The sequence below is a fragment of the Microcaecilia unicolor genome, chromosome 12 (genome assembly GCF_901765095.1).
Source record: "Microcaecilia unicolor chromosome 12, aMicUni1.1, whole genome shotgun sequence".
In the NCBI taxonomy this organism is placed as follows: domain Eukaryota; kingdom Metazoa; phylum Chordata; class Amphibia; order Gymnophiona; family Siphonopidae; genus Microcaecilia; species Microcaecilia unicolor.
In genome coordinates, this window is record NC_044042.1 from 27,697,124 (window position 1) to 27,715,996 (window position 18,873).

General features: G+C 46.2%; 1 protein-coding gene across 1 annotated transcript in view; it reads left to right on the forward strand.

Annotated features, from left to right (window-relative positions):
- The window catches only part of SPDEF (SAM pointed domain containing ETS transcription factor), a 76,763-nt gene that overhangs the window by 34,326 nt on the left and 23,564 nt on the right, over window positions 1–18,873 (forward strand). Inside the window, exon 2 of the mRNA XM_030220914.1 lies at window positions 11,465–11,950. Coding sequence (XP_030076774.1) covers window positions 11,491–11,950 — 460 coding nt within the window. The 5' untranslated portion in view covers window positions 11,465–11,490. The remainder of the gene's footprint in view (window positions 1–11,464; window positions 11,951–18,873) is intronic.

Here is an 18,873-nt window from a genome sequence, read left to right on the forward strand (position 1 = left end):
GAAGGGCAACCAAAACGATTAAGGGTATGGAAGAACTCTCATATGAGGAAAGGCTAAAGAGGTTGGGGCTCTTTCGCTTGGAGAAGAGAGCTTGGGGGGGGAAGAATGATAGAGGAGTATAAAATCCCGAGTGGAGTGGAATGGGTAGACGTGAATCAACTGATTACTCTTTCTAAAAAATCAAGGAATAGGGGGCACACAATGAAGCTACTAAGTAGCAAACTTAAAACAAATCGAAGAAAATATTTTTTCACTTAACGAATAGTTAAACTCTGGAACTGATTAAAGCAGCTAATGTAGCTGGGTTTGAAAAAGGTTTTGACAAATTCCTGGAGGAAAAGTTTATAAACTGTAATTGAGGTAGACCTGGGGAAATCCACTGCTTATTCCTGGGGGTAGGTAACATGGAATGCTGCTACTTTGGGGGATTCCGCCAGGTACTTGTGACTGGATTGACTTCTGTTGGAAACAGGATGCTGGGCTAGATGGACTTTTGGTCTGACACTGTAGGGCAGTGTTTTCCAAGTCGGTCCTGGAGTACCCCCTTGCCAATCAGGTTTTCCAGATATCCACAATGAATATGCAGGACATTGATTTGTGTACACTGTATCCATTACATGCAAATTGATCTCACTCATATTGTGGATATCCTGAAAACCTGACTGGCGAAGGGTTACTCCAGGACCAACTTGAGAAACACTGCTGTAGGGCAGTTCTTAGGTTGTTATGTTCTCTTATAACATTGTCCAAGGCTTTATGCACACAAGAGTGAGCACTCAGAAACAACCCTTTTATGAGAAATACATGGTGCATTCCCAGAGGTCAGCGTATTTTCTAAAATACAAGCAAAGACACCTGTCCTGTTCTTACTGCCACATACAAGCGATTACTCCAGCCTTGGAGCAGGGGTAAGTATGGGTGTCTACTTTTAATGGGGTAATCTTAGAAAGACACATACCTGCTAGTGCAAGATACAGGATATGCCTATGTGCGTTTCCTGACTAGAAACCCTATTATACATTTCAAGTGCACATATCAAGGGGATAAGACCCCCCTCTCTCTCCTTAACTTGCTCTCATGGGATTTCAAATATTGTCATGTGTAGGAAGAAGAGAGACGACAGAGAGAGGAAAGGGACATGGAACTGGGTTCGATTCCCACTGCAGGCACGGGCAGCTCCTTGTGACTCTGGGCAAGTCACTTAACCCTCCATTGCCCCATGTAAGCCGCAATGAGCCTGCCATGAGTGGGAAAGCGCGGGGTACAAATGTAACAAAAATAAAATAGATACTATCGGAGATTCTACATGGAATGTTGCTATTCCACTAGCAACATTCCATGTAGAAGGCTGCGCAGGCTTCTGTTTCTGTGAGTCTGACGTCCTGCACGTACGTGCAGGACGTCAGACTCACAGAAGCAGAAGCCTGCGCGGCCACATTGGTGATCTGCAAGGGCCGACTTCTACATGGAATGTTGCTAGTGGAATAACCTGAAACCACTTAAAATCTCCTCAATACACAAAATCTTTGGTAACTCAACTACACACTTCACAAATCCAAAGATAAGAACTGTGTGAATGCCCACAGCCTACCTATAGGGATTTAATTTGCTTTGATTGTTGCAAAACCCAAACATCCATATACCATATTTCAATACATGTATAGATTTACTAGTTTGGGAACCCTCGGACGATACCACTTAAAGGCAATTTCATAAATTCCTGCCTAGTGGCTTAGCATCTCTTCATTGGGTCTTCCCTTAATTAACTATTTATGGTGCTGTTGCAAACTCACTCAAAAAGTGCTAAAAATATACATGCTTTAAGTGAAAAACTTGTAAAAAACTTATCTTAAGTTCTAATCCGTGTCTCTCGCTGTTGGAGTCCGCTTAGGCTTCCCCTAAATTGCGCCCTAAATTGTTTGCAACAGCACCATAAATAGCACCATAAATAGTTAATTAAGGGAAGACCCAATGAAGAGATGCTAAGCCACTAGGCAGGAATTTATGAAATTGCCTTTAAGTGGTATCGTCCATGGGCTAGTGGAATAACAACATTCCATGTAGAATCTCAAATAGTAGCAACAGTGAAGGAGTGGCCTAGTGGTTAGGGTGGTGGACTTTGGTCCTGAGGAACTGAGTTCAATTCCCACCTCAGGCACAGGCAGCTCCTTGTGACTCTGGGCAAGTCACTTAACCCTCCATTGCCCCATGTAAGCCGCATTGGGCCTGCCATGAGTGGGAAAGTGTGGGGTACAAATGTAACAAAAATAAATAAATAAAAGAACACTAAAGGATAGAGGGAGGGGAGAGGAATCAAAAGTAGACAGAGGGAGGGAAGACAACGGGAGGGGAAGGAGAGCTGGGGAAATGACAAGGACAGGCAGAAGAGTTAAGCAACACTACTTAATCTCTTTTCTGGGAAAGCAAAGGTTATGAAGAGATTTTTCTGCAGTGCTGGAGCCTTTTGCAAGCTGTTGCCAGTCTTCCTTTTGTGCCAGGAGCAGAGAAAGGAGTTGCATGTGTGCTCATCTCTTGAGATCTTAATCTAATCCTCAATTAAAGGGGGGAAAAAAGCAGCGCATCAGAGAGCAGCCGCAGCATCTCTCAGGGAGAGTAGAAGACCCTTGGCAGCTTTGGAAACCCCTGTGGCTAACTTGCTATTTTCCATCTCTGGAGGAAGCTGGCCCGAAGAGAGCGCCAACGTCACAAGCAGCTTGAGCTAAAGTAACCTTAGGAAATAAACAAACTCCAGTCATCTGGAAAAAGGCTAAAAGTACAGCAACCTGGACGTCTTCATCTGCTGAGCATCCAAGGAAAGGGAAAGTGATGTCATAGGTACCTCCGTGGCAGCCTGGGACATCCAAAGTATGGATACAGCATGAAGAGACCTCAGGGAAGGAAACACCAGCACCTGAAACATCCAAAATTTGAATACAGCATGGAGAACTGAAGAGAGACCTCAGGGGAGGAAACAGCAGCACCCAGAGACAGCCGATATAGGAATACACTATGGACAGATGAAGAGAGACCTCAGGGAAAGAAGATGGGACTTGATATACCACTTTTTGGTGGTTTTTACAACTGCATTCAAAGCAGTTTACATAGAGGGGCATAATCGACCAGAAACGCCTATCTCCATGGGCGTTAATCTCCGAGAACGGGTCCGTGAAGGGGCGGAGTGAACCGTATTTTTTAAAAAAATAGACGCCCATGTTTTATTCGCCAAGGTGTGAGCTGGGCGTTTTTGCTTTTCAGCGATAATGGAAAATGAAATCGCCCAGCTCAAAAACGAATAAATGCAAGGCATTTGTTCGTGGGAGGGGCCAGGATTCATAGTGCACTGGTCCCCCTCACATGCCAGGACACCAACCGGGCACCCTAGGGGGCACTTTTACAAAAACAAAAAAAAAGGTAAAAGAGCTCCCAGGTGCATAGCACCCTTCCCTTGGGTGTTGAGCCCCCCAAATCCCCCTCAAAACCCACTGCCCACAAGTCTACACCATTACTATAGCCCTAAGAGGTGAAGGGGGGCACCTACATGTGGGTACAGTGGGTTTGGGGGGGTTGGACGACTATGCATTAAGCAGCACAATTGTAACAGGTAGGGGGGGGGATGGGCCTGGGTCCACCTGCCTGAAGTCCACTGCACCCCCTAACAACTGCTCCAGGGACCTGCATACTGCTGCTTGGGAGGAGGATATGACATTTGAGGGTGAAAGTAAAAAGTTGTGAAACATCATTTGTTGTGGTGGGAGGGGGTTAGTGACCACTGGGGGAGTCAGGGGAGGTCATCCCCGATTCCCTCTGGGGGTCATCTGGTCATTTAGGGCACTTTTTGGGGCCTTATTCGTCAAAAAACAGGGTCCAGGAAAAGTGCCCTAAATTCTAGCTACAAACGCATCCATTATCGGCGAAGGGCGCCCATCTCTGTTCGGGTGATAACCACGCCCCAGTTCCGCCTTCACCACGCCTCCGACACTCCCCCATCAACTTTGTCCGCATCCGCGACGGAGTGCAGTTGAAAGCGTCCAAAGTTCGGCTTTCGATTATGCCGCTTTATTTGTTTTTGTGAGAAGAACGCCCATCTCCCGATTTAGGTCGGAACTTGGGCGTTATTCTCGTTCGATTATAAGCTGGATGGTAACATAGTAGATGACGGCAGAAAAAGACCTGCATGGTCCACCCTGTCTGCCCAACAAGATAAACTCACATGTGCCATTTTTTGTGTATACCTTACCTTGATTTGTACCTGTCTTTTTCAGGGCACAGACAGTATAAGTCTGCCCAGCACTAGCCCCACCTCCCAACCACCAGCCCCGCCACCGACCACGGCACAGACTGTATAAGTCTGCCCAGCACTAGCCCCACCTCCCAACCACCAGCCCCGCCTCCCACCCACGGCTCTGGCACAGACCGTATAAGTCTGCCCAGCACTATCCCCGCCTCCCACCACCGGCTCTGGCACAGACCGTATAAGTATGCCCAGCACTATCCCCACCTCCCAACCACCAGCCCTGCCTCCCACCACCGGCTAAGCTTCTAGTATATACAGGTACTTATTGGTACCTGGGGTAAAGGAGGATTAAGTGACTTGCCCAGAGTCACAAGGAGCTACAGTGGGAATCAAACCCAGTTCCCCAGGACCAAAGTCCACTAGGCTACTCCTGCACATTTTGAAAAATCCAAATTATGAATACATGGACAACTGAAGATATACTACAGGGGAGGAGGCAGCAGATCCCTGAGAAAGTCAAAATATAAATGCAGCATTGAATACAGCTGAAGAAAGATCCCAGGGAAGGAGATGTCCAAAAAGCAGAAGAATGGCACAAGAAAAAGTGTTGTCCTCTTTCTATCACGCAATGAAATATCTGTGGAACAGCTGTGCGGAAATAAGAGCAGCAGACGATGGCGAGCCCAGCATGTTGATGATGTGCAGTTTTAACTCCTTCAGAACATCGAGAGTTAATCACAACCCCACAGCTGCCCTTTAGTGAGAGTTAATTACAGACTGTGTACAGAGTGGCAGTGCCTTTCCTGACTGGAAGCAGGCAGGGGAACAGTGCCACCAGCTCATCTTGCTTCCTCCTTGGCTTGTTGGCCTGCCACTGGTACTGCCAATTCTGATCATCTAATTAAATAAACGCCCACAGCAACACTTTCTAGAAGTCTGGAAAGGGACTTCAGTCAGATGTTATGCACAAGCTTCAGCTGCACCCAGAGATGCCAAGGGTGGCCCACGCCCAAGAGTGGGATTTACTGCCACAATGAATTTTTATTTTATTTTTGTTACATTTGTACCCTGCGCTTTCCCACTCATGGCAGGCTCAATGCGGCTTACATGGGGCAATGGAGGGTTAAGTGACTTGCCCAGAGTCACGAGGAGCTGCCTGTGCCTGAAGTGGGAATCGAACGCAGTTCCCCAGGACAAGAGTCCACCACCCTAACCACTAGGCCACTCCTTCACTGTTGCTACTATTTGAGATTCTACATGGAATGTTGCTATTCCACTAGCAACATTCCATGTAGAATCTCCAATAGTAGCAACAGAATCTCAATAGTAGCAACATTCCATGTAGAATCTCCACTAGTATCTATTTTATTTTTGTTACATTTGTACCCGGCACTTTCCCACTCATGGCAGGCTCAATGCGGCTTACATGGGGCAATGGAGGGTTAAGTGACTTGCCCAGAGTCACAAGGAGCTGCCTATGCCTGAAGTGGGAATTGAACTCAGTTCCTCAGGACCAAAGTCCACCACCCTAACCACTAGGCCACTCCTCCACTCCAAATGAATGAGAATGAAGGCCAAAGAGTGAGATTTTTCCAGGAGTATAAATCTATGCATAAGCACCTGTCCCCCAAACAATCCCTTCTCTTTGGCTTCAATCAATTTCCATCCTACAGCATCCTCCCTTGGCTTCAATTGCCCCTGCTCACTTCCCTTGACCACTAATGCCCCTGCTACCCTCCTCTCTTCTGCATTCAATCACTAACCAAGAAATGCCACCCTCCTCCCATTTACAAATTTTCCCTTCTGACCACAATCATTTCCTCCTTCATAATCCCCTGCTGGGGTCCTACTGCCTGCTTTTCATGTCTTCAGGGCTCACCCTAACATTTTCTCACTTGCAGCTCCATTTTTTGGCCCTGCTTTTTTGCCCAATGAGGCCCTGCACAAGGTCCCACATCCTTCCACGTGCCTCAAGAGCCACCTCTGCATCTCTTGGTGGACTGGGCCTCGTGAAATCTATGACCTGCTCTCAGTGGTACAGTTCTGGGATTCCTTCTCCTATTCTGCCACCCTCCCATACCAAACCTTTGGCTGCAAGGCCTGGGGAACCCTGCGGCTGCTCAGTGCTGTTATTCTGCCACTGGCTTCCAGAATGTGCGAGAGGAGGGGGTCTTTGCATGTGTGCATCAGATCCCCTCCAATCGCATGTATCATATGCATAACGTGTGTGACTTGGTATCTCTACGCACCATCTCAAGTAAGGCATTATGGAATTGTGAGAGGTTGTATGAGGCCTGAGTTGACCGACTGATCATTTCTTCAGTAGTCTCAGTCTTGACTTGACAACACCAGCTGGCACCATCAATGCATCCCAGTCCTCCCTTGTAGCCGCCCTTGCTTTTCCATTCCTGAAACCCACACAGAGTATTAAGGCAAGCCCTACATGGATGCCAGGCCAAGATTAACTACATTAGTCCAGGGCCTCTACTAAAACAGCAGGAAGGAACGGGGAAAAAGGCTGTGGCCAAGAGAGGGCTAGCAGAACAATATGAGTTACGGCCTGAAGGAGGTCGCTCAACTTCCCATGCACCCTGCTAGCATCTTCTGTAAATGCTCACTGACCATAGTGTCTCTGTTCCCCTTTATCCTCAGTGGCAAGCAAGGGGTTAGGCTGTACTGCCTCTCTCTCCCTGAGGCTGCCCCTGTGCAGTGCTGTGCTGTGCCAGTGAGCTTAAGTCACAACCTGCAGCCAAGGCCCTGTGCAAGGAGCAGCAAGAACATTGCCAGAATCTTCTGCTGTTGCGGATTTACGTATAAGCAAAACAAGCTACAGCTTAGGGCCTCACACTTCACAGCATGGAAAACTATTCAGCCTACAATATACTTCCTACTTAATCGAGGGGAGAGGGGGCTTTAAATTTTACAGCTTAGGGGCCACAGTATGTATAAATGCAGCCCTGCCACTGCTGCCCTCCTCTATAATGATCCTTCCCCCTGCCCCCAATACCTTCCCTGATCTTTTTGTGGCAGAGATACTAATGGGCGGGGCATGGCCAGGTCCCACACTTACACGTATAACTATAAGTTACGTGTTAAAATACCTGATGCTAGGGTCCACCTTTGGGGTCAGCTCCCAAGAAAAAGATCTAGGTGATGTTGTAGATAATAAGCTGAAATCTTCTGCTCAATGTGCGGTGGTGGCCAAAAAAACAAACATGATGCTAGGAATTATTAGGAATAGGATGGTAAATAAGACCAAAAATAATATAATGCCTCTGTATCGCTCCATGGTGCGACCTCACCTTGAGTATTGCATTCAAAAAGTTCTGGTCGCCGTATCTCAAAAAAGATATAGCGGAATTAGAAAAGGTTCAAAAAAGAGTGACCAAAATGATAAAGGGGGTGGAACTCCTCTGGTATGAGGAAAGGCTAAAGAGGTTGGGGCTCTTCAGCTTGGAAAAGAGACGGATGAGGGGAGATATGATTGAGGTCTACAAAATCCTCAGTGGTGTAGAACGGGTAGAAGTGAATCGATTTTTTACTCGTTCCAAAAGTACAAAGACTAGGGGATACTCAGGGAAGTTACATGGAAAAACTTTTAAAACAAATAGGAGGAAATATTTCTTCACTCAACTCTTCGCCAGAGGATGTATCAACAGCGGCTAGAGTATCTGGGTTTGAAAAAAGGTTTGGACAAGTTCCTGCTATTGAGGCAGACATGGGGAAGCCACTACTTGCCCTGGGATTGGTGACATGGAATATTGCTACTAATTGGTTTTCTGCCAGGTACTTGTGACCTGTCTTGGCCACTGTTGGAAACAGGATACTAGACTAGATAGACCATCGATCTGGTCCAGTATGGCTACTCTTACGCTCTTATAAAACAATATTTAGACCTGCCTTTTACATGGAGCGTAAATGCTAACTGACACTCTGTTATATAAAGGAATCTGGGCATCTGGAATTTGTGCTCACTGCCCTGCATTTTAGCACCCAAATGTGGGCAATCTTTATAGATTTGCCCCTAAGGTCTCTCTCAAATAGTCCAGATCTGTTATGTCTTGCAACTACTGAAGACTGACCATGCAAATTCCTTCCTCTGGATACCCTGTGATGCAAGTGTTCAGGCTATGCAGACGGTGCATTGTTTTTGGAGAAAGCGTGATTCGTTGTGGGCAGTGATACCTGTATTAAATCAACCCAAAAATTGTCCAACATTGTACCGGAAAGCCTGGGACAAGCAAGAGAAAGAAACTTCTGATCAAGTGATCGTTGTAGCATTGTTCTAGGAAATAAATTACAGAGACTGCTATCAGAATCCTTTCTTCTATAATCAAGTAGGCCCCTTTCTTCTTATTATTGATGTCTGAATAAATCTTTGCCCTCACAATTTATCAAAATATTGCATACAAAATGACAACAGACATCCAGAAAAATTGCTTCAAGAGTTAGCCTGGTACATGTTGCAATGATAAGGCCTTGCTGTTCCCAGTGAGGAGGTTTTATTGATAGCCCTTAGGTTGCAGTTCTCACTCCTAGAGCAGCACAACTGAAGTACTCCTGAGGGCTTTGATGGTGCTGAAGGCTCAGTAGCATTGTGATATTATAAATCTGTCTGTGCTGTGGTTGCTCATTCAGGCATGATGAAAAGAGCCAGAGCCACATTGTTGGCCTAGTCATTAAAAAAAAAAAAAAAAAGAATCACCAAAACAGATCATTCCAATGTTTGGTGCAGTTGTGAAGCATGGCAAGCTTTTGCCCAAGCAAAAATCTTGTGCCCAAAGAAAAATAAAAGATTATGTGCATTGGAAGATGATTGTAAACTGCTGTGCAGAACTTCTGTCTCACTCCTTAAATCCTCTCCCTTTTTGCTCTACCATGTTAATACACTAGCAGTTTTTTTCTTTTAAAGAATCATTCCTTTTTTGTTTTCAAGGTGCTCTTTGGTAAATTTTATAAAATTTTTCATTTAGTTCACACATTGTTTTTGGTCGTTCAAGGTGAGTTATAATAGACATGGTTGTTTTTTCTCTGTCCCCTAAGGCCTTACAATTTAATATGGTTAAGTAATAAGGACATTTTTATTCCGCTACATATAAGAGCAGATTTTTCAAGGCTTCGTGTTTCTGTGACTAATATAAAGCACAACGCAGGTGACTGCATAAATGGACTTTTAAAGCCTACAAGTACCTGCACACTTCGATAACACGTATAATTTTAGCCACATAGGGTTCGATATTCAGCCGTCAGTGGTGAGTGTTTTTCTCACTGCTGACAGCATCATTCCCAGATATTCAAAGCCGGGACCTGTGTGGGCTTTGGCTTTGAATATCCGGTTATTTTTAAACCGGCTAACACATAGCTGCTTAAGTAAATATTCATCACTTAAGTGGCTATGGGTTACTGCATAAAAATAGGACAGACTTTTATGCAGTTATGCTGGCCACTTAAGGGCTGAATATCAGCACTTAAGTGACCAAGTGCTGACTCCACCCCTCGAGTGCCCCCAACATAGCCAGATTTGAATTTGGCACTAATCACAATATTTAGTGGCAATTAGCTGGTTGAGTGTCACTGAATATTGGTGGCTAGCCCAGAGCAATTGATTTAACCAGTCAGCGACTGGCTAAATCACTTTGAATATTGGGCCCAAAGAAAGCAGGTGCTCTGGAGGCATTTCCAGGATTCAACTGGAAACTACACACACTTCTCGTTGGTGCATGCTGAAAGTGTACAGTATATGAATGCATTGTCAATTAAGAACCCTGTTGCAAATTTATTCCATAAAAATCTTAAGGAGATGTGTAGACATTTCACGATGCCCTAACGTTCAGGTTTGACTCCAGGCATTAACCAATGGCAGGTCAGATTTCAAAATACTCAATGACATCACAATGTGTTCTGATTTGCCTGAGATTTTAATTGAACCTTTTCTCCCTAAAAGAAATGAAAGACACAGAGAGGTCAAGCTTCAGCTGGGCGGCCACTACTTAAAAATATTCAGAGAAGTTCTCTGCATATATCTTTATGTGAATTTGCAACTAGGCTATCTATTGAAGTCAGGCTGCTGAATATATGGTCCTAAATGCATGCAGTCCACCTAGGGATAAAGTTATCCGGATAGTGAACGAATATCAAATATCCTCCCTTGGAACTCCCATGTTTATTCCTGTATTTAAACAGATCCACCTTGGCCACATAGTGATGGATACACACAAAATGTATCTGTTCATTGGAAGGAAGTTTTAAAAATTGCACTTGGAGGGCTAGCACCTGAAGCTTGCTGACTGCATAATTGCTTTTGAGTATCAACCTAAGAAATTCTAAGTTCAGGGGAGCATTGAGAAAGTATTGTAGGGCTTTTTACTCTCTGTGGCCCAACATTCAGTTAAACTGGACAAACTTTTCAAAATTTTTAGGAAAGCGACCTTCTTGCAGGAGGTGACAGGCAGAACCCCAGCTGATAGGTTTGGAAAAGTGCACCACCCTTGGGAATCCACTGAAGATCCAAGGGCATTCTTTGCGGTCACTTCCAGCTCTTTTTCAAGCTGGTCTGAGGATCACTGTTTCCCTCACTTGCAAGGGCACTCTTTCCTGCTGTGTGTGAGTGGACACAGATGAAATGGCATGTAGGTCCTTCATTGTGCCAACACTTGAGTACAGATGGAAGCCCTTCCCTAAATGCTTTGCTTTGTATGCTATGCAAAAAGTGCATAAAATTTAGCCAGTCAGCTAATGTTATAAGAAAACAATACTGTTTTGATTAAGATGTGAGATAAATGAGTTCTGTCTATTACATGTAGCGTGTCTCATCCGATGTACTGTAAATAGCCCCCATTGGATCAGAATTCTGAGATCAGGCCTGGTGTTTGGTTTTGGTGTGTGACATTTGCCTTCATGCTACCATCGACCCACTTCATCATTCTGATGCATTCTTTAACCACTGGCTCCCTCCCTCTGATCTGATTAAGTGATCAGGCCCAGCTCCCGAAGGGCATCCCTCTGCCCAATGACCCAGAAGTGACCAAACGACAAGAGCCCACAGAAGAAGTATTTAACATGCTTTCTTGTGTGAGGTTCCTGGCTGTGAGTTGTCATTGCCAATTCTCCTGCGTCTGTTCCCTAGTAATAGGCTTAGATTGTCCTACACATTGTGTTGGTTCAGTCAGTGGAAGGAGAAGAATTACTGTTTATTAAAGGCCTCTTTGCATTGTCCATTTTTTTTTTTAGATCTTGAAACCGCGCTCATCAGAGGAATGGGCAGTGCCGGCCCTGGACTGACTACTCTGCAGCACGGACGGATTGCTTTTCAGGACTCTATGTTGACAACTCTGGAGAAACCCATCAAGGACCCTGAGAATAGGACTTGGAGCTCTCTGGACAGTCCTAGCCCTCCTGCCACCCCAGAGCAAGCCCTGCCTACATTCTACCTCTCCTACTTTGACATGCTCTATCCCACTGAGGACCCTGGCTGGGTATCCAAGGGACTGCTAGAGAGCCCACACAACAGTGCCCATGGGGGCAGAAGTGAGGGCCAGAAGGAGCCAGAGCAGTGCCCTGTGATTGATAGCCAGGGGCTGGGGATGAGCCATGAACTGGACTATCATACATCGTTACACCTGGAAGAGCACTCACTGGAGCAGATGCAAACCATGGTGGTAGGGGAGGTATTAAAAGACATTGAGACGGCCTGCAAACTCCTTAATATCTCTGCAGGTAGGTGTCTTTCTTCCCACCTTCTCATCTCATACCTCTTGCCATTAATTCCCATGTCTCCCTCATTGCTTTTATCCCACCCTCCTATTCTTTACCTCCCTGCCTTCCCATTTCTGCAATCCCCTTTTCCATCCCCTGCTCCTATGACCCTGCTTCCCTGCTCTTGTGTCCTTGTTTTCTCATTCACCGCCTTCCTCATCCCAACTTCCATCTCTCCATCCATGTTTATTCATTTCCTTTATTGATTGATTTACTTGACCAGCTTTAGTCATATTTCACTGAGGTGGTCTAAAAATTCAAAATGATCTATCCCTACTCATCCTTTCATGTCCTTCACCTCAGCTGACCCAGTCACCCACATTCTCTTCTTTCCCACCTTGCATTTTGCTCCCTCTTTATTCATTTGCATGATACAACATTCAGCACAGATGAGAAGTTCCAAGGCAGAGTGCTCTGAATGGTGAGTCATGAGCAAAAAGTGCCTGTTTGTCTGGATAATTCAACCTGTTTCTTCTTAATGCGCATATATAATAAGATAGCATGTCCTGTGGAAGATCCCTTGGGGGCAATGACTCCAAATGAATTAGTTTAGCACATACCATGACAGTAATGAACCTCACTCCTAAACCAGGGTAGGTGGAGCATGATCTCAGTCTCTCAAAATTTCTTGCTCTAAGGCAGGGGTTCTCTGCCCAGTCCTCGGGACACACCTAGCCAGTCAGGTTTTTTTTTGGATATCTACAATGAATATGCATGAGTTAAATTTGCATGTACTACCTCCACTCTATGCAAATATATGTCATGCATATTCATTATGGGTACCTTGAAAACCTGACTGGCTAGCTATGTCCTGAGGACTGGATTGAGAACCCCTGTTCTAAGGAGACATGCCAAGCTTTGCACCTCAATTACAAGCCTATCTCCTACTCCTTTCTGTGGTTGTACTGGAGGAAAGACTAGATGCCTCTTATGAGAACTGTTTTGAGGACACATGTGGTGTGGACCTCTATCATATCTCCCCTCAGCCGCCTTTTCTCCAAGCTGAAGAGCCCTAGCCGCTTTAGCCTTTCCTCATAGGGAAGTCGCCCCATCCCCTTTATCATTTTCGTCGCCCTTCTCTGCACCTTTTCTAGTTCCACTATATCTGGCTTATGCTAGGATTCTATAGCGCATTAAGGGGCCGTTTTACTAAGGTATGCCTAAAAGTGGCCTGTGCTGGTGTAGACACGTGTTTTGGAGGCGCACAGGTCCATTTGCTCAGCGCGCCTGGGAAAAAAAGGCATTTTTTTGTGCCAGAAAATGGACGTGCGGTAAAATTAAAACCAGTGCACGTCCATTTTCAGGGCTGAGACTTTACCACCACCCATTGACTTAGCAGTAAGGTCTCACGCGCTAACCGGGTGGTAAGCGGAAAATAGAAAATATTTTCTACCATGTGTTTCGGGCATGCGTCAAAATTGGAATTACCGCCTGGAACATGAGGTAGTCGGGTGGTAGTCCCAATTTGACGTGCGTTGGATGCGCAGAGGCACCTACGCGCCTTTGTAAAGGGGCTCCCTAAGCGCAGAAATTTTCCATGATAGAATACAAGCTTTGTGCCCGATATTCAGCTGGCAGCGATCAGCATTTGCCTGACCTGCTGCCAGCGCTAAATCTGGAAATTCAATGCCAGGCCATGTCTGGGCACAAGCATTGAATTTAAGGGTTGGCAGAGCTGGCCACTCATGCAGTTGAGTTCAATATTCAACATTTAACCAGCTATGGGTTACCACATAAAGATAGGGCTGACTTTTATGCAGGGGCGTAGCCAGACCTCGGCAGGAGGGGGGGGCAGAGCCTGAGGTGGGGGGCACTGCTTAGCCACCGACCCCCACCGCCGACCACCCCCTGCCACTTTGGACCCCCCATGCTGCTGTAACCACAACCCCTCCCCCCACCACCACAGCAACCGCCACTGCCCGCCCCTTGCCCCGCCGCCGCATCAGGTACCTTGTTTGCTGGTGGGGTCCCCAATCCCCGCCAGCCGAAGAGTCTTCTTCAGTGCCGGTCGAATCTGGTGCCTTCGTTGTGTGATCATCTGTTTCTGACGCCTTATGTCCTGCACGGGATTACATGCACGATGCAGGACGTAAGGCATCAGAAACAGATGATCACACAACGAAGGCGCTGAAGATGACTCTTTGGCTGGCGGGGTTTGGGGACCCCCGCCAGCAAACAAGGTACCTGATGCGGTGGCGGGGGTGGAGGGTCAAATGTAGTGAGGGCCAGGGCGTAATCTGTGGGGGCCCATGCCCCCGTGGCCCCACATAGCTGCACCCCTGCTTTTATGTGGGCCTATTTATACAGTTAATCTAGCCGTTTAAGTTCTGAGTATTAGCACTTAACTGGCCAAGTGCTGACTCTGCCTCCAGAACACCCCCCAAAATAACTGGCTTTGAGTCAGGCGCTAACTCGTTATTTTCAGCGATGCTAACCAGCTAAGTACCACTGAAAATGACCAGTTAGCCCTGAACAGCAGAGAGAGGCTTAGCTAGGTGGGTCGCCAGGGAAGCGGCCGCTCCCCCAAACGGACTTCCAACAGCGCCGGCGTCTATTTTTGATGCGATCTGTCATGTTTAAAATACGTGCTCACACCGTCAGCAGTCCATTCTCCACTCCCCCCGCGCCCTCATCCTGGCTACGCTTCTGCTGAACAGGCGATTTAACCAGCCAGGAGCCATTTCTGGCTGGTTAAATCGCGTTGAATGTCAATCCCTTAGTCCCTCAGATTTAGCAAGCTTTATTGACTTGACAATTTATACATGTGTCGCCAACCTAGTAAATAAAAGGGAACTGTTGGGATAAAGCACCCATCCTGTCTGCAAAGGAAAGCGAGGCAGTGCAGGGATGGCATGGAGCAGGTCCAGAGCCAGTATTGCGAGGTACTCTCAAGGAATTTCTTTTTACCTCAGCATTCATACTTCCTGTTGGGAATACTGGACCCTGTGCTCATGCCAGGGAGAGATTTTTTTAAAGAGAAACTCCACAGGGCATGGAACAGAACAAAACAGGCACAGAACAGAAAGAGAGGGGTTCTGAAGCCTTCCCACCTGAACCAAGGTGTGTCTGTACATGCAGAAAGGAGATAAGTCCTAAAAGGAACAGCGAGTGACAAGTGTTTTAACCGGCTGTGTTTGCTCTTTGGATGTAGTGTTCCATGTCTCTACTCATGGGTCACCTATATATTCCAGAGCCCTCCTCCTCACTTTATTAATCACATGTGCAATCACTGGGTCACAGATGTATTTCATGTTGCATGGCTGTCTCTATGAACTACATGTATGCTCAGTACTCTGTATGCCAGTTTCCTTTAGGGGAAATAGTCAAACTTCAGGGAAAGCAGATCTTCCATCTCCAGTATTCAAATATCACTCCCTCCCCCAGGCTATAACAGGGGCTTGGGAAGCTGACTGTTAAGAAAAAAAAAAAACCTGCTCCCTCCTCCACATTATTCAAATCAGTTAAAAACTGACTGGGCTTGACAGGTGTTGAAAGAGAATCTCCTGAATAGGACCGGACTGGGGCGGGAGGGATCCAGGGGATCATCAGAGGGGATTGGGAGAGATACAGGGAAAGAGGGAGGGAGAGAGACAAAGCAAAACTGGACAACCAGAGAGGGAAAGGAGGAGGAGGAGGGTGGGAGAATGAGCTAAAAAAAATGAATGAGAGTAGCAGAATTTAAAGTGAACAGGAAGTCACAGGAGCTCAGTACCTGGCTGCAAGCATCTCACAGCTGGGCCTCAGTCCCTGTGAGCATCACCCAGCTGGGCCTCAGTGCTTGTGAATGGTTTCACAGCTGGAGCTCAATGCCTGTGAGCATCTGGCAGCTGGAGCTCAGTGCCTGTGAGTATTTTCACAGCTGGAGCTTTGTGCCTATGAGTGGTTTCACAACTGGATCTCAATGTCTGAGCATTTTTGCAGCTGGAGCTTAATGCCTGTGAATGGTTTTATAGCTGAGGCTCAGTGCCTGTGAGTGTGTCACAGCTGGAGCTCAGTACCTGTGAGCATTTTCACAGCTGAAGCTCAGGATGGTTTCACAGCTGGATCTCAGTGCCTATGATCATGTCACAGCTGGAACTCAGGACCTGTGAGCATTTTCACAGCTGGAGCTCAGGACCTATGAGTGGTTTCACAGCTGGATCTCAGTACCTGTGAGCGTGTCACAGCTGGAGCCCAGGACCTATGAGTGGTTTCACAGCTGGATCTCAGTGCCTGTGATCGTGTCACAGCTGGAGCTCAGGACCTGTGAGCATTTTCACAGCTGGAGCTCAGGACCTATGAGTGGTTTCACAGCTGGATCTCAGTGCCTATGAGTGTGTCACAGCTGGAGTGCAATATCTGTGCTTCTTTAGGCAAGGAATAAGTACATGTGAAAGCGCCCACTTTGCTTAGGGGCTCAATGCCGAACATAAAGCCTTTTAGGACACCAGAAAATGCCTGTGATGTTTACCACATAGCAAGAGCAGTTATTTTTACAAAACAGTATGGAGAAAAAAAAAAGACTGGCATCTCTCAGAAACCTCAATGTATAAGTGCCAACGCTCATATGTATATTTGGCCTATTTTAACCCCCCCCCCCCCCCAAATACATCTCTCTATATAAAAGGCAACCCCAATGTTCTGAAGCCTCCACGGAAGTTGAGGCGCCCGAGATATCCGGTGTGCCCTGGAGTGTCTGCACCGCCCTCGCGTCAAAACGTCATGATGTCGAGGGCGGAGCTATGACACTCGAGGGCCGAAACGGAAACGCCACAGCGAACAAGGCAAGTAGCTCGGAGGGACGGAGGGAGGGGGCCCCTTGCTAGCGCCCGTTTCATTCCGCTCAGAAACAGGCATTTTTTCCTAGTCTATAAATAATATACATTTCAGAAGTATTTCAATGTATAGAAACTGGTTTTTAGTTGATGTTTTCTTATCTTTACTAATTAACTGATTGATATGTACATTTGGTTCACTCTTGTTTAATATGTAACCCGCTTTGAACTATTCATGGTATTAGCAGGATATAAGTCTAGTATAATGTAATGTAATATCAATTATTAAGAGAAGCCACACCAGATTTTCTTTTAAATTTAAAGACAAAAAAATAGTACATGGGGGATTAAGGTCATTAATCCTTCAATCCCTCACATTAAGCCCTGGCTGGAACAAGCATTTTTAACAAAGTTGATCTTGCCTCAGAGCAGGAACAAAAGTCAGTGGGGAAACCAATTTGAATATACATGTATTCCCGCTGTATAGTGGAAAATGTACCGGTACATTTTCAGGCTGCCCGTTGCACGTCCCCATAGATTCTCTGCCAATCCACACACGATAAATGCCATTATTTACATGTGGAGATGTCTTTAAAATAACCTAAATGACATAAAACAGTCATTTAAGTTTCAGGACTGAGGGATACACATACAAGGAAGAGTTGGGAATCTTGCACATTTACACTTGTGGGTCAATATTCATAAGATTTGCCCAGCTAAAGCTAAGTTTTAGCCAGGTAAATCTACCTGGCTAAATGCTTAGACCAGTGAGCTGAGAGCCAATCCCACTGACACATCTCATGAGCGAGTCACTTAATCGTCCATTGCATCGGGCACAGTGGGCAGCGCGTTTGCTGTCCGTCACTGGCATTAAACCCAGTTATTCAATGCTGGGACGTATCCAGTGACTGGCATTGAATATCCAGGCTTATTTATGCTGATATTCAGAGCTAACCTGTTAACATTTTAGTGGTCAATGATAGACATGCTATTTAAGTGGCCTATTTTGACCGCTCAACAGAGCTGGTTAGGCACTGAAAATCCATGCCTAACTGGTTAGCCACTAACCAAGATATTCAGCAGGAGATAACTGGTTCCCTCCAGCTGAATATCCACAGTCAGGTGCTTAAACCCAATTTAACCGGCCAGGAGCCTTTCCTGGCCAGTTAAATAGTTTTGAATATTGGAAGGTGAGCCCTTAGGCACAGAGAAATACCTTCTATAGCTGAATGCAAGTTGCTTTAAACTGCTACTGAAAAGGTCTTAGTAAATCCCTTGAATCTGTTGGTTAAAATGGCAAGCTCACAGATGTAGCTGGGTAAAAAAAGAGGCTGGGTTGGAGATGTCTCTGCTCCGGGCTTTCAAACTTAGCTGCTTATTGCAATATGTTGTGCTAACCAAGTTGGCCTGGCAGCTAGGGATGGGCTGTCCAGTGGCGTACCACGGGGGGGGGGAAGGGGGGGGGAGGGGGGGGGAGGGGGGGGGGAGGGGGGGGCGGTGGGGGTGGTCCGCCCCGGGTGCACGCCGCTGGGGGGTGCCGCGGCGGTGTGCACCCGGGGGGGGCCCATCGGCGATCCACCCCGGGTGTCGTCGAGTCTAGGAACGCCACTGGGGCTGTCATTTGTTAACAAATAAAAACGAGCAGAAAAAACCCCATGACATTTTGTGGTTTTGCCTTCACTAATAATAGTGCACATCTTTGCACACTATTTTCAAAAAAGGGCACACTTTGTTTAGAAAGTGTGCACACTTTCCCAATGGTGCATGCATGTGTGAATCATCGTACCTGCATGGCGCTATCGGAAAAGAGTGCACACACCCTCTCTGTAAAGAAGAGACACTATTTCTGACATTGTCCCCGGATATGAAAACAAAAACTAACCAAAACAACAACCAAACAATGCTGCGAACGACATGGGAAGCAAAATGAAACAAAAATCTTTAGGCTGCCCATCTCTACTGGTAGCTCCAGTCCTGAAATATGAGTCTTAAATCTAGATGCTTACATTTTGAGTACTGATATTCAGTTGCGCAATTAGCCAAGTAAGTGTGACTGAATTATCCACTCAAAGATAACTGGATATCTTACTTACTCTGAAGGTTTTTCCAAAATTGACCTCTGAATCATTT